We start from the raw sequence: 15488 nt of genomic DNA on the forward strand, positions 1-15488 counted from the left end.
TTGACCCCCCGCTGGTTGGTTTTGACTCAAAAATGCCTGTGCCAGGTTATTTCAGAGGAATTTTGAAGCGGCAAAGCAAACCAGTCTTGGATGATGGGACCCCATGGTGTCCATGGATGATGGGAAAATCAAGATTTGTCAGTGCTGTGTTTTTCCCTTGCTCTGAGTTTATGAACATCATCTCCCCTGCTAATGCTTCCAGCAGCCTGCACTCCTGGAAAAGTGAACAGAGATTTAATTTTTTAAATTTTTAATTGAAGGCAAAACCTCGATCCAGGACCTGTTGTGCTGGAGCAAGGCAGGATGGTTTAAACCAGAAGGATATATGTCTACATAGATATGAATCAGTATTAGGAAGATTTTTTTCAATAAGAAAGAGGGTGGGGAGGGCCTGACACCTTGCATTTAAAGATTTTTTTTAAGCGTTCTTCCCCCCTCATTCCAAATACCCGAGTGTGGATCCCTGAGGTGTCCCGGGGCGGGCTGGGCGTGGCTGGGAGCCAGCTGCGATGGTGGAAGCTGTCCTTCCATGGCAGTCGGTGGCACTGGTGAGGCCCCTTCCAAAATATATCCTAAAAAAACCCCGAGGAGCAGTGTGCGGGACAGATCTGCCTCTGCCGTGTCGCTGTCCCCGCGGTCGGGCTTTAGGACCCGGTTGTGACACCGCCTGTCCCTTCCCCTCCCAGCCGCGCTCCTCACTCGGGACTTTCTCCACCTTTTTTTTATTAATTTTTTTTTCCCCAATTATCATTATTTCTTTTAAATCGGCGCGCGCGGGAGGGGGGGTTGAAAACCTAATAGCCTCTCTCTCTCTCTTTTATTTTTAAAATTATTTATTTATTTTGGCTGGGGGAAATAAATAAAGAACACCCCCCCCCCCCATCCCTCCCGGCCGCCTCACGAAGGCGCGGCAGCGATGGTGCGGACGGGGTGAGCGGCGCGGCCATGGCAGCCCGGCGGCTCTTCCACCTCCAGCCCTGCGGTGAGGGACACCGGCGGCTTTGGGGGGCTCAGGGGGGCTTTTTGGGGTTCAGGAGGGACGGGGGTGTCCCCTTGTCACCCCACTTGCCGCCCGGTTTGTGCTTGTTGCATCAGCGCAGTGGTCGCGGCGCGATGCGGGACGGGGATGCGTGTCCTGATTTTCCCTCTTTGGATGATCGGGGGGGAGAAAATCGCTTTGCATCGCTGCTAGAGGTTTTATTTATTTATTTATTTATATTACTTACAACCCTCAAAGTTGAGCTCCTTGGGCAGAGCGGGATGTTCCAGCTCCGGGGATGCGGGGAGAAAAAAGAGCAGTGGAAATTTGGGGTCTGGCAGCTTTTTGGGATGTTTTATTTTACTTGTTTGCAGCCGGTGTGGTGCTCAGCTCCGCTCTGCTGCTTGCGGATGAGGTTGCCTGACTTCGCGTTGGTTCAAAAACCGCAATAAAAACGCGGGGGGAGGAAAAAAAAAGCAAAGTAGAAAAAGTGAAACTTTAACGTGAAGATTTGGGGGGTTGTGCACGCCGGGAAAGACCCCCCGGCACGGAGTTTGTTTGAAATGCGGGGAGAGGAGGGGTTTGAACACCTTTGGGAATCGGTGTTTTGATCTGGGGTGAGCTTTTAAAGTTATTTAGCGCGGTGTGTGCTGGCAGAGGAAGCGCTTCCTTCGGCGGCATGGCCGCGACAGCGCTGGGGGACAGGGACAGGGACGGGACAGGGATATGGGGACAGGGACAGGGATATGGGGACGGGACAGGAGAGGGATAGGGATATGGGGACACGGACCGGGACGGGGATACGGTGACAGGGACAGGAGAGGGACAGGGATATGGGGACAGGGACCGGGATAGGGACAGGAATATGGGGACACGGACCGGGACAGGGAATGGGGACAGGGATAGGGATATGGGGACACAGACCGGGACCAGGACTGGGACAGGGATATGGGGACCGGGACAGGAACCGGACGGGGACACGGACCGGGAATGGGGACAGAGACCAGGACAGTGACAAGGACCGGACAGGGACCGGGGCACGGCTCTTTGTGCTGGACCACAAGTGACTGTAGGTGGCACAGCAGCTTTGTCACCCGTGCTGTCCCCCGGATCAATGCTCGGGAAGGGTTTGTGCCTCCGGAGCTCTCCCCACTCCGGTTTAATGGGAAAAGTTTGTACTTAGAGCTGATGTTCTTCCTTAGAGCTTTGCTCTCCTGCTTTTTCGTGTCCCGTGCTGTTGTTCTGGTGCCTGCAGGAATAGAAAATCATGGAGTGATTTGGGTTGGAAAGAGCTTTAAGATAATTTAATTCATTTAATTCCACCCCTGCCATGAGCAAGGACACCTTCCACAGGTCATTCCAAGCCCTGTCCAGCCTGGCCTTGGACATTTCCAGGGATCCAGGGGCAGCCACAGCTGCTCTGTATGGACTTGCACGTGGAGAATCCACAGGGAATTTCCCCCTTTCCCCATAGCTGTCCCAGCGTTTGCAGGATTTCTCCTGGAGAGGTGTGAGCACAGCCTTGTCCCTCCTCTGCCAAATTCCTGCCCCACGGGCTAAACCACTCGACCCTGAGTAAATCCAGCTGTGCCTCACCTGGGTTACTTGTTGGGTTTGTGGCTGCTTTTTTGGGGTTTTTTTTGGGACAACACTTTGAGTCCTGTCTGCACAGCAACCTCAGTCATTGCTACCCCTGCCACTTCCCAGCTATAATGAGGATTTGTTGGCTAATCCATCTCAGCCAGAGCCCTCCAGTTTTTGAAATATCTGTGGCTTTTGTACAGTTGGTGCTCCGTAAGAATGATGGACCGCAGAGGAAGTTCCCCTCCGGCTCTCCTGTTGTTCCTTGGCAGTTTGAATGCTTCAGCTTGTTTAAATAAATGCAGATAAAAAGAAAGGGTTGGGGTTTTAACTGGAGCCCTTGCTTGACCCACCCGGTGGCATAAGATATCTGTGTGTAAGCTCAGAGTGGCTTGACTTCTAGTAAAGCTGTAGTAAATCATTTGAGGCTGTAAACATTTATTAAAACAAGCTTTATTTTTGTGTTGAGTCAGTGTGAAAACAAAGATGTCTTGGGTTTCAAAGGGAAAGGATCCACAAGGGAAGCTTTCTGCTTTGGCTTAAAGGAAAGTGTCAGTGAGAAGTTGGATATTTCAGCAGAAGGGAGCTGAGGTAAGAGTTAGGGTCAGATTTTTGTTTCAGAGTTGGAATTTAATCCAGAATTATCAGACTTAGCCTGGTGCTGTTCAATTTGCCTGTTTGCTTGGTTGGTTTGGTCTTGCAGGAGGCAGCTGAGATACGAGTTAGGCTCAAGGTCAGGCTTTAGTTGGATTTTAGTCTGGAATTACCCAGCTTAGCCCTGGTGCTGTTTTATTTGCCTGTATAAGAGTAAAATCTCCGATTCTGACCTGGCAGAACTGCACTGATGTTCTGCATAGGTACTTTATGCTTAAGGACAGGTGTTAAATCACATTATGTGGGGAAAGCTGCTAGTTTGGGGTTTTTTTAGTAATTCTAATACTGTGCTGTGATTCAGGTGTCTGAGAACCCTGTGGCTTCCCAGAGCCTTTCTGTTGCATCAGGCTGGGTGGCACTTGAGTTACCTCCTCCTAACATGAACCCACTTCTGGAGAAGTCCTGGTTCCTTCTGTAGGATTGCCCTGGGACACTTTAATAACTCATCATCATCATCATCGTGGAGCTGTTACCTACCCTCTAAATATGCAAATCCTTGCCAGGTTAAAATCCAGCACAGGTTAAATCCCAGCTACCTTTGCTATTACCATCCAAGCTGGGTGGGGAGGCTGTTGGGAAGGATGCAGAGTGGTTGAAAACTGGGAATGTTGAGGCAATTCCTCAAAGTTCATCCTGTCTCAAGTGTGAGCAGCGTTGTGTGATGGTGAAGTTTGCAGGGCAGCTCCTTTAGGAGTTTGTGCTGGGACCTGGCACTGCTGAAAGTCTTGGGTTTTTGGGGGGGTTTTTTGCCTCTTTTTTAGCAGAAATACAAGTTCCTAGCTGTGATCTGGGCTGAGCTGCCCACAGAGGCTCTGTGCAGAGCAGGGTGACATGCTGGCCCAGAGCTCACTCTGCAGGCTCCTGCATCTGTCAGTGCTGGCTGGGATATCAAAGGGCTCTGCTGTCACTCATAACTCCATGGCTTCTTCTACTCCCTCTTTCTAAATTCATCCTTGGCTCTGACTCCCAATTAAAACCAGCAGGACTGAGAGTTTTGCTCTATCTCTGCTGCTGAAGGAGGTTCTGTGAGCTCTGATGAGCCAGTGAGGCTGTGATTTGGGAACAGAGGTAAGAGTAGTGTCAGCACTCAGAAATTTGCCAATAAAGTGCGAGGACATGGGGAGAAAAACATGAAAACCAAGGCAGTGGAGTGGGTTACACTTTATGCTGGTGTTGGGTGAGGACTTTTCTTCCCCAGGTGTCCTTTGGGGTTCCCCAGTTTGCAGGACCTGATGGAAATGGCAGGAGCAAGGCTGGTGGGGCTGTGCTGTGATGGGATGGATGCCAGCAGTGCTGATGGAAAAACCAAGATTTGAAGCTGGTGGAGAGATCTCAGCTGGTCAGAGCTCAGAACTGGGCAGCCTTTGTCTCAAGGTGTTGAGGTGGGTGAGTTATTGCTGGGTGTTACCTGCTGAGAGGGGCTCAGGAGTGGAAATGAGGAGGACAGGGCAATTTGGGAGGAGGGTGAAGTGCCCTTCCTCGCCTCCTGGTGCTGGTGCACCCTGCAGTGGCCACCTGGGCTCCCCCCCGGGGGGACAAGCCACCCCACGGGACTCGGTGTGAGGCGTCAGGTTTATTCTCCTTTCCCTCTGCCTGCTGCCGTCCCCTTTTGCAGGAGTTAAAGCCTCTTCCCTTTGCTCCGAGCCTAATTGCGTCCCCAGGGTTTAACACGCGTGTGTTTGTTTTATTCAACGTGTTGGCTGTTCCCACCGGAACACGCTGATTTTTCTTTTTTTTTTTTTTTTTTAGTGATTGGACTCTTTTTTTTTTTTTTTTTTTTTTTTTTTGCTTATTGTGCACAACAAGATATTCGTTGCGGGAGGAGGTTGGGGGTGGGGGGGGAGGAACTGTAGTAATGCCAATACTTCTTGAATATTATAAACCTGGCTTATCAGCCCGACGCAGAGCTGGAATTTGTCTCTTCCTGTGCTGCATCTCTGCTTTCTGAGAGGGGCGTTTAAATACAGGCTGGAGACGCTGCCTTGCCAGTGTGCTCTGCCGGGCTCTGACAGCAGCAGCGGGGCTGCTCCGCCGTCTTTGGGGCTCCTTTTATTCCGATTTTTTTTTTTTTTTTTTTTTTTTTTGCACTAAATCCTTTGGGAAAAAAAAGGAACTTTCCTGGGAGAAGGCTCTGAGACTGCATGTCCCAACAGTACGCTCTGCAGGAGGCGAAGGCAGACGCGGTTTGCTTCGTACCTGGCTCTCCTCTCTTCTCCGTGCTGATGGAGCCCGCGTCCTTCTGCTACCCCCAGCTCACCTTCCTGCGCTCGCCCTACGGCCAGTTCGGGGCCAGCGCTGCCTCTTCCCAGGATTTGGCCCCGTGGCCGCAGCGTTTGGTGCCCCAGAGGTGGAGCAGGCCGGTGGATGGTGCGTGAGCAGCGTTGGGATGGGACAGCAGAGGGGTTTTGGGGAGGTTTTGGAGGTGGTGGCAGCGCTGGTGGGATTTTGGTGTGATCTCTGCTGGTCCCGCAGCATCTCCATCAAGGAGCTCTGGTCCCTGCTGTACCCAGGGAGAGCTGATAAACAGCCTCAGCGTGGAAAAAAATTAAAAATAGAAACTGATCTGAGGCAGTCTTTTGTTTCCTGAGCTTGTTCACTTGCTGAAATGAATCCGGCACCGTGTGAAACCTGAAATACCTGCTGGAGGCTCAGCGGGCTCAGTTCACCTTCAGGGTTGTGATGCTGTCAGGTGTCCTCTAAACTGTTGGTGAAGGTATCAGGTGTGGAGATAGAGGAAGGTTTGAAGATGTTCTAACGCAGGTTTGTCTCACTATGAGGAATTACCTTAAAAATTCCAGCTTGGTTCAAATCTTGCATTAATGTAATGTGGGGAGCTTGGTGAGTCCTGCTGGTTTAGGAGCTGAGCTCTGTTAGGATGGCAGTCTCAACTTCTTACAAAACTTTTTTTTTGGGGGAAGGTGTCTGGCTTGGTGAGGTGTTGTCCTGATTTTTCTTTAAAGGTGGAGCAAGGAGTGGGACTGGAGACCTCCAGGGGTCTCAAACCCTTCTTGAACCATGCTTTACCTCCTTAGCATCTTATTGCCAGTCTGTGATGTGCTTTACCTGGAAAAGCTCGTCAGGTGGCATGGCAAGAAAAAAAAAATTAAAAAAAAAAATGGAGGAGACTGGCTGAGCAGTCTCGGCAGAGAAAACGCGTGGGAGGTGTTTAAAAACACGAATTGCCTGTGGTTCTGTGCAGTGGAAACCAGCCTGTGGCAGGGCCTGGCATGGGGGATTGTGGCTCCCTCTGCTAAAGGGGATGCCCCAGCCCCAGCTGGGTGCTGCCTCCCCTTGCCTTGCTCTGGGAAGTGTTTGCTGCCTCCTGTCAAATATCATCACTGGGGATTTTTTTTACTGAAGTCGCAGCGATTGTCAGAGTTTCTGTAGTAGGGGAGTGAACCCAGCCTTGCCAGCATTTGGGTAATTCATTGTTTATTTCTGTCTTGTTCTTTTAGGGTTCTGCCTTTACTAAGGCTGAGTTGATGTTGCTTTGGGGAGTTTGTTTTTTTGTTTCTTTTTCCCCCTCTTTTTTTTTTTTTGTTTTGTTTGTTTGGCCAGCTTAGACCATTCCTCTGGGCTTTAAATATCCAGCTGGGGGAGACTTGGCTTATTGTGCTGAAAATCTGGAATTGTAAGGAAAGTGAAGCAGTGTAGAATAGGCTGGAGCAGGAGGAGGGGATGTGGCATCTTCCCTCCGAAGCTTTTTAGGCACCTCGTGGTCCAGCACTGGGCACACAGGCTGGGATTTAAGTCCCCTCGGATGAGGTGAGGTCCTTCAGCTCTAAATTCTGCAACTTGCTGCTGGAGCACAGACTTGCTGCCCTGTTTCTCATTCCACTGCATGCATGCATTAACCCTTGCAGTGCTGCTGCCGTGCAGCTGAGCTGGATGAAGCACCAGAGCCTGGCAGGCACGGCAGCTGTATCTTTAAGGAATTTGCTCTATCTCCCTCTCAGCAGCAGGTTTTTCCCCCCCTCCTCCTTTTTTCTTTTCATCCTCTGGCTTTCTCTGTACTTCTCTCTGTAAGGTACAGCATCTTCTCACTTCAGCTCTGCCTGGCAGAGAGCTTTTTTTCTTTTTTAAGGAGGCACAGGAGCTTTCTCCATCCTGCATCCAGCAAAACTCTCCGGCTCCGGAGCGCTGGGTCACTTTAACTCCTCAATTTTATTTTTTTTTTTTGCTCTTGGAGGCAAACAGCTCTGAGAGGGGTCTGGGTGGCTGGAGGAGGAGACAGCCCAAACCCTTGGCTGGGGCAGGGTGGCATGTGCAGAGGTGCTGCCCAGGTGTGGGGCTGGCAGGGCTGGGCTGGCCGTGTCCATCTGGGAGCTAATGGGTCTCACTCCACCCATCCGCCGCTCGCCAATTGGAAGTGAGGGACAAAGATGCTCTGGATGGATTCACACTGGAGCCAGTGAAAAAGCAGGAGCTGGCTCTGCCTCGGCCACCTGAGCGAGTGGCCTTTGGGGACAAGTGCTGGTGGCTCTGGGGGAGCAGCCCTGGGTGCAGCAGAGGCATCTCTCTCTTGAAGAAGTAGTGCAGGTAAGTTGTGGTCTTAAAACCTCCTCCCCAGAACTGAAGCACTGCTGTTGCTGGGTGATGCATTTGGTCAGGAAATCTGAAAAAGCAGCTCTGCCAGCTCTTGAATTATTTAATTCACTAAAGTAAGGCAGTGCTTGATGTATTTTCTATGGGCTTTGCTCTGCTCAGTGATGATATCTATTGCCTGTGCTGGATGTCTCTGTGTTTAAGGATGGAGAATGCCTTTTAAATTCCATTTAAATTAACCAGAGCACCGGCTTTCGGGGTTTGAATTTAGTTTCAAGGTATGCATGGGGAGATGAGCACTGAAGAGCTTCTCTGTTCTGGTTTTTCTCTTAATTAATGGCAAAACATCCTCCCAGCCTGTCAGTCAGCTTTACCTAGAGCTGTTTCACTTGGGGGAAGTGCAGTGCTGAGTGGAGACAAAATCATGCATGTAGTGTGTCTGAAATGCTCCCTGGTGCTGGAGCATTGTAGATGAACCATAAACAACATCCTAATGAATAACATTATCTGCCAGCGTGTCAGTCTGCAGTTATTTCATCACTGGACTGGGGCATTTTAATTTTGGATTGGTGATGGACAGGAAAATGGGATCTGGTGCTGCTGCCTCTCCCCCCACCTGTGTTGTTGTTGTTGTCACTGATGTTGTTTTATGGCTCCTAAACATGGGGAGCTGCATGGGGAGGTTTGTGTTGTCCTGCTGAAGCTGGTGGGAATTGCAGACCCTGTTTCTGGGGGGTGGATGAGGCTGCAGAGTGCAGCTCTGTGGCCATTTGGGGATGCTTTGGGCTTTTTTTTGTGGCAGAGGGAGGTGTTTTTTTTTTTCTCTCTGTCTTGATGAGAAGCACAGCTGAAAATGTGTGTGGTGATCAGGTGGCTGGGTCCAGTGCTCTGCTTCTGTTTCCAGTACAGACCTTGGGTTTGGGCAGAGTTCTGGTTTTCTGTGGGTTAGATTTGTACCACACAGTGATTTTTTGGGGGCTGCTGGTGGGAAGGGGTGCAGGAGCAACTTTGCTGTAAAAGCTTGGCTCAGCCACTGCTGCCTTTTCAGCAGCTGTTTTCATTTCTGGAGGTGATAAGATAGTGGGGAGAAAAAAAACTTTCTAGAAATCCACTTTGTTCCAAAACATGACCCTGGTACCCTGGAGGAGGGAGGGATGCTCCAGAGTGAGACTGCTGCTGCTGCAGCATCTCTTCTACAAAACCCCCAAGAAAGGCTTATTCCCATCAGTTTACTCCTCCCTGCTGCTCAATTTTTACAGTATTTACACATTTAAATCCCTACAGGGAGCAGCTCCCACCCTCTGAATAGCCCCAAGTCAGTGAAATGTTGTCAGACTGTCTCTTAACCATTTTTACATGGTTTACACAATGCCACTGCAGATAAGTGGCAGGTGGTGGCCTCTGGAAGACCTGCCTGTACAAAGAATGAATTTCAGCAGAGAAAAATATCTCAGGGATCTTTTAAAATCCATCCTCAACCCTGAGCAAGATTTGGGGCTGTTTGCAGTATTTCTTTTTCTTTTGGAATAAGAGTGATGAGGCTTCTGATAGAGCCCTGCAAGGGAAAGAGCTGCCTGAGAAGCTGTCAGTAAGAGTTAATGCTTTCTAAATTATTTAAATGTTTCAGGAAAAGTCTACTGAAGAGCCTCAACTGGCCTGATCTTGGGCCTTTGCCAGCTTGTGGGATCTCTGGAGGTATTTGCTGTCTCTCCATGTAGTGCTTAAACAAGAAATTCTGCAAGTCTTAAATCACTTTTTTACAGGGTCCAACAAAACAAAATCTTCCCCTTCAACCTGTTAAAAAAAAAAAATGGAGGGGATGGGGTGGAGAGAATAGATAAAATAATCCAACAGCCAAATCCAAAAGTGTTGTTGGTGCCTTGGTGCTGAAATTGTCCTGCTCAGCTGTGAAGTGCAGAGGATGAGGAGTGGATGTCCTGTTGGGAAAGCAGCTGCAGGACTCTGGATGTGCAGGGTGCCTTCCTCCTGCAGCTCACCTCTGGGAGGCAGCCTCGGATATTAATTGTTTGGGTGGGCTAAATTGTGATGACTCAACCTGGAGAACGTGGTGCTCCTGCTAAATCCAAACAGCTTTATTTTTTTTTTTTTTTAATTTTTTTTTTTTTTTGGGGTGGGGGGAGGTCTCTGGGAGCTGTCACTGCTGCACCCAGTGACTCTTTCTTAGCTGGTTTTATTGCAATGGGTGAGCTGGAGGAAGCTGAGGAGGGGAATTGTTCAATGCAGTGAGGAGGAAGGCTTTGAAAACAGGCACGTCTGATCCCTGAGCCTGTGTGTGGGTGTGTGTTTGCCTGGCAGGGAGCAGGCAGGAGGATGCTTCCTGCTTTATCCCTTCAATATGATGCTTTATTTTCCCAGCCAGCCACTGTGAAAATGAGTTCTGGGGTTTCATTTACCACGGTGACCCGTGGCATAACTTAAAAACCTCCCCACACCATTCCCATCCTCAGCAGGGTATCCAGCTCCTTGCATATAATCCATGATTTCAGCCTCAAAGCCAGAGTTGTGTTTTCTGCCAGGAGCAGGACTGGGATGTCACCCCACTCTGTTGGAGGACACTGTTCAGATAGATCCACGGAGCAAAACTTCATTTCCAAGTGACTCAGGATAGCCCTGGAAATGTCAGAGGACTGGTTTGTGATCTCCAAAAACGACAGAAATGGGACATTTCAAAGGGGTGTGATTATAGTTTGGATAATCCAGACCTCTGAGTCCTAAAAACAGGGATGTGGGGGAATGAAACCCTTCTGGGAAGCAAAGAGATGGTGAAAATTCTTTGGGGATAGGGGAATAAGCAACACATCAGTGCAATCCTGTGGCAAGAGGAACGTGTTAAAGGGAGTTTTAAAGAATTATTTAACAGAAACATTCTCTGCAGTAAAGTTTGCTAGAGGACATGTTTATCCATGGAGGGCAAAACTTGTGTCCCTGCAGGTCTGAGTCTCTGGCCTGGGGCAATAATTTACCATCAAATTGGGCTACTTAAAAGCACCTTCCTCCTCAGTGATGCTCTGAGCAGCACTTTGAAAAGTTTAGTGGGGTGAAGAGCTTTGGAGTAGATTTAAATCTTTCTGGGGCATGGCTGTCTCCTGAAATGTTTTCAGGACCTCCTGAGTTGATTTCTTGTAGGTGTTTGCATGTTAATCAACCCATTTAGGTAAAATGTTTACTTTCCAGTAAACATCCTTTGTTAAGTATCCCTCTTGTTGCCCAGCGATGCCAGCCCCTGCTGCCTGTGTTAAATCTCCAGGTGTGCTGTGCTTTTTTCCCTTCAGGGACTGTGTTTTCCTCCTGAGGAGGAGGAGGATGAGCTGAGGAAGGTGAGGGGCAGCAGATGCAGGCAGAGCCCTCCCTGCTGCACCGTGGGGCTTTGCCCTCTCCCTGCTCTTCTGGTGCTGCAGGGAGCTGCTTTTGGGAAGATGTTTTGCCATCTGTGGTGGGTGGAAGGGGGGAGCAGGGTCACAGCTGTGCCTGTGGAGCTGGGTCTCTCCTTGCAGAGCCTTTCCCTGCAGCCCTGGCACTGAGCTGGGGAGGGATGAGCTGGGAGGGACAGGGATTATCCCCCTCTGGCTCTGCTGGGGATGGATGTGTGTCTGCACTGAAAAAAGAGAGCCAAGCTCTAAAGCTGTGCCCAAAGAGAATCCTTCAGCTGATCTTGACTGGGCGCTTCAAGAAAAAACTCCCTGGGACTCCCAGTGCAGATATTCCCCAGTTAATGACTTACAAAAGGTTTTTTGGCCCCTCCTGAGTTTTGTCTTTGATGTTTTCCTTTGCCTTTATGGATGCTTTTTGGAGAAAGGTCTGTGTTTCACAGACACCATTTACCAGGCACTTCCCTGCCCAGGTGTTAGCAAGCATCCCTTACTGATCTTACACTTCTTGAATTACAGTGATCAGTTTGGAAACCCTGTGATTTTTCTTTTTTTTTTTTTTTTTTTTTTTTTTTTTTTAATCACACCACTCTAGGCATGGAGGAAAAACAAGTCAAATCTCCTTGAGCTCTTGTCCTGTCTGCCACTTGTGATTTCCCAGACCAGCAGCACAGGGACATATTCCAATCTCTGTGCCAGCAGGAGTTTTGCTTTCACCAGGCTTTTCCAGCTGAATTAGGTGGAGCTGTGGGAAGGAATCAGCTGCTGAAGGTGTAGATAGAAATGAGAAGTGGCAACTTGAGGCAGAAAAGCTTTTTGCTTGCTGTTATCCATTAATTCTTGCTGACTTGGGTGGTTTGAAATGATTTGCAGGGAATGTCTCCACCAAGAGCCTGTGCTGTTTGGTTCTTCATGGAAACTCCCAGAATCTCTTGTTTTAAGAGCACAAGAGAGGCTCTGTTGGAGAAAAAACTTGAATATTGACATATTTGGAGCTGATCTTCTCAGCTGTGATCAGATTTGCTGCCTGTCAAGCTCCTGTCCTATTCTGCTGTGATGCTGTTGTGTTATCAAAGGAGTTTGAGGATTCTTCATCCTCCTCCAGCTGAGCTCTTGCTGCACACTGAGATTTTTAAACTCCAGTTCAGTCAATGCTCCACATAATTAAAAAATTCCTCCTCTCCTTCAGGTTCCCCCTGAGGTATTATTTCCTGTGTGTGTGATTTTTCTCTGATTTTTCTCTTAAGTCTGGGTTTCTGCTGACTTTGGGTGGAGAAGGAGAGCAGCACCATTTGGTTATTGGGTATTTAAAACACATAAATTGTGATTCTCCCCTTGCTCCAAATTGCAGGAACCTGAATTCAGCTTCCAGATCCCTTGTGCAGGAATCTCTTGTCCTGGGATGTTAATTCATGTTGGGGTGGAGAGAGCAGAAAATAAGATTTTTATAAGAGTTTAATATTGAACACTGGGACTGGAGGGATTTGGGTGGGGGAAGCTGCATCATCTTTCAGCAGGTTGAACCCTTGGATGAGACCATAAATTTGTCCAAGATGGATCAGTTTGAGGGGGTGAAGCTTCACTGTAACATTCCCCATTTTGCATTCAGTGGTGCTGCTGGACATTGACTGATAAACTCCTGGAGTCAGCTGGAAGTGACCAAAACTTTGCTGCAGAGCTCAAGTCCTGCATGTTTTCTGGGAAGTGGATTTCTTTCCAGTTACCCATCCCATTTCTGCCCAATTATCTGACTGGGCAGTTCAGTATGATGCAATAATTGGTAATTCTTCCTGGGAGGAAATGGGCAAAGTCTGAAGGCTTTTGCAGCACAAACAAGTGATTTTTGTGGTAATTTCTCACTCACAGTCTGACGTGTTTTGCTTTATCAGCTTTGAGGGAGGACATTGCAAGTGCTGATGAGTCTGAGAAATGTCCTCAGAGCTCCAGCAAAAAGTGGTGGAAATTGAGGGTGTTGAAGAATCTGTGGCTGCCCCATCCCTGGATGTGCCCAAGGCCAGGATGGGGTTGGAGAACCTGGTCTGGTGGAAAATACTGGAATATGGGGTTGGAACTAGATGGTCTTTAAGGATCCTTCTGGCCCAAACCATTCTGTAAATTTGGGATAATTGAAGCACACCCTGAGTAAAAGATAATGAAGATACATGATATTTTCTAATCAGAACTTTCAGGGTAACTAAATTTTCTAGATGTACGAGCTGCCCACGTTCAGAGACAACCCAAGAGCTGCCAATATTAAAGGACCTGTAAATAAAAAAAGTTCTTCCCCAGTACCTCGTTCAAACTGGTAAAATAAACTCCAGTTAACTATCAAAGCACTAGAATTGCTCTAGATTTACCAGAGAGAAATCATAAAAGGCTGTAGCAGTACTTGCAGAAAGCTTTTGCTGTGTTTGACTTCAATATAAGGCTTGTGCAGCAGAGGGCTGTTTACTTGGAAGATGCCAGCACCAGAACATTGTAATTGAGTTACCCAAGTATCCTGAGAATGTGTTTTTATTCATAATCCTCCAGTATTGCAAGGCTCAAGAGAACTTATTGCTAACTTTAAAACCAGAGAGTCAAAATGGGTTATTAGATTGGAGACGCAGTGCCCACAGGGATTTAATAATGGGGGATGCCATGGCAGGGCTTTGTTGTTAAATGTAAAAATGGTAAGAATGTAAGAAATCAGGAAATATACCCAATTCTTGTCTGGTGCTTCCTGTGGCAGATCAACTGTTCCATCCCAGTCCTAAAACCAAGCACTTTAAACAGCAGCAGCAAAAGTTAAAAAATAAATGCCATACCTAGGTCTGGTGGAAGGTGTCCCTGCCCATGGCAGTGTTGCACTGGATGGTCTGTTAGCTCCCAGCTCAAACCATCCTGTGATTCTCTAATATTCCTTTGCCTTGGTAGTTCTTGGGCTCTCTGCTGTTGCCTCAGCTCAAAGGGTGGTGGCTTAGCCATGAAATCTTCACCTGTATCCCTGAGTCTAGAAAAAGCAGCTTTGTTTCCTCTTTTACAGGACTTCACCTCTGAATTCAGCACTCAGCTCAGAAATTTTCCTTTTGAGAAAAGAAAGGGTTGGTAACACCGTGTGCCTCTCCAATTTAGTCTCATCTAACACACATCCCTGCAGGGAATAAGGTTGGGGTGGCAGTAGAAGTTATTTCCTGGAGTAAATTAACGTTTAGGAAAGAAGAGCATGGCTTGAATTGTCAAAAGAGGGCTGCACCCTGTGGTTTTGGGCAGCCAGGGGAAGGTGGCCCCTTGTTCTGCCTTTGGACAGGGAGAGCAGTTGGAGAGTCTGGTTGTCCTTGGAGGTGATGGGTGAGAGAGTCTGGAGAGAGGCAGGACTTCTCTGAGAGATCCCAGAGGCACAGGAAGGAGTTGTGCTGTGCATCTTTGCTCCTTGGGGTAGTGCTTTCCAGCTTTGTCTCTCGCTGAAATTTCTTTGCTTTTGCAGCTTTTGTAAGAAAACCTGGGTGAAAGAACGGGCGAATCTGAGGGTGTGGAGAGGGGGAAACCCCTGAGCCCCTCTGCACTTTGCAGGCTGGAGGAAGATTTATCCTTCATGGAAACACTTCTGCAACTTCAGGCAAACCGTGGAGCATTATCATGCTGATGCCTAATGAATCTGGAGACTTGTACTCCTGCCCAGGCTTCCCTGAGCCCAGCAATTGCATCGATCACCGCGGTGTTTCATAACTGGCCCTTGCTTGAACTCTTTTTAATTTCAGGAGTGGAGGTGAGGTGGGGAGAGGAAATGCAAGGTTGGTGTGTGCGTCAGCTGGAGCAGAGCAGGCTCAGCCTTGCTGTCAGCTCTGCACAGCCTGAGCCCAGCTCAGCCAAACCCGGCCAAGGAGCCGAGACCTTGGAGGCGAAATCCCGTAAGCGCCGGGAGAGGGGAGCAGGTGGAGCCTGCTGATGTGTTTGTCTTGCTGGCTGCTCCTGAGCCTGCACTTCAGCACCAGGCAGCTGGCCTTGTCCTTAGCTAGCATCCCTCAGCATAAAGAGTGCTTGCTCCTGATGGGGGAATACGGGGAGAAAGGGATTGCAGATAAGGAAGAAAGAGATTGGTTAATTGGGCTCCCCTTGAGATGGGTCGGGTTTGTTCTGCTCAGTTCAAACCTTGGGGTTGTTCAAGCTGAAGAAGAGGTGTCATCTGTTAGAGGGCACGTTCATTTCAAGGTGTTTCCTCCTAATTTATTCAAAACTGGGACAGAAAGTTCTAGGTTGAACTTACTGTGATGTTTTAGAGCGTAAAGGGGGCCTTTCAGAAAGGTGGGGACAGACTTTAGAAAATCTTGTTTGGATAAGACAAGGGGTGATGGTTTTAA

At 48.6% G+C, this 15488-nt stretch overlaps 1 protein-coding gene across 13 annotated transcripts in view; it reads left to right on the top strand.

Annotated features, from left to right (window-relative positions):
• The first annotated feature begins 657 nt into the window (after positions 1 to 657).
• The window catches only part of SLC4A11 (solute carrier family 4 member 11), a 94389-nt gene continuing 79558 nt past the window's right edge, over positions 658 to 15488 (top strand). For 4 of the 13 annotated variants that reach the window (XR_013774462.1, XR_013774463.1, XM_079307287.1 and 1 more), the window contains exon 1: positions 5121 to 5581. Coding sequence is in view for 5 of the 13 variants with exons in the window: in XM_079307287.1 (XP_079163413.1) it covers positions 5356 to 5581 (226 nt within the window). In the remaining 8 variants the exon portion in view is untranslated. Of the gene's footprint in view, positions 983 to 5120; positions 5582 to 7585; positions 7754 to 15488 lie in introns of those variants that run through there. The other 9 variants (XR_013774461.1, XM_079307290.1, XR_013774465.1 and 6 more) reach the window with 7 other exon arrangements.

The sequence above is a fragment of the Erithacus rubecula genome (assembly GCF_903797595.1).
Source record: "Erithacus rubecula genome assembly, chromosome: 5".
Lineage (NCBI taxonomy): Eukaryota > Metazoa > Chordata > Aves > Passeriformes > Muscicapidae > Erithacus > Erithacus rubecula.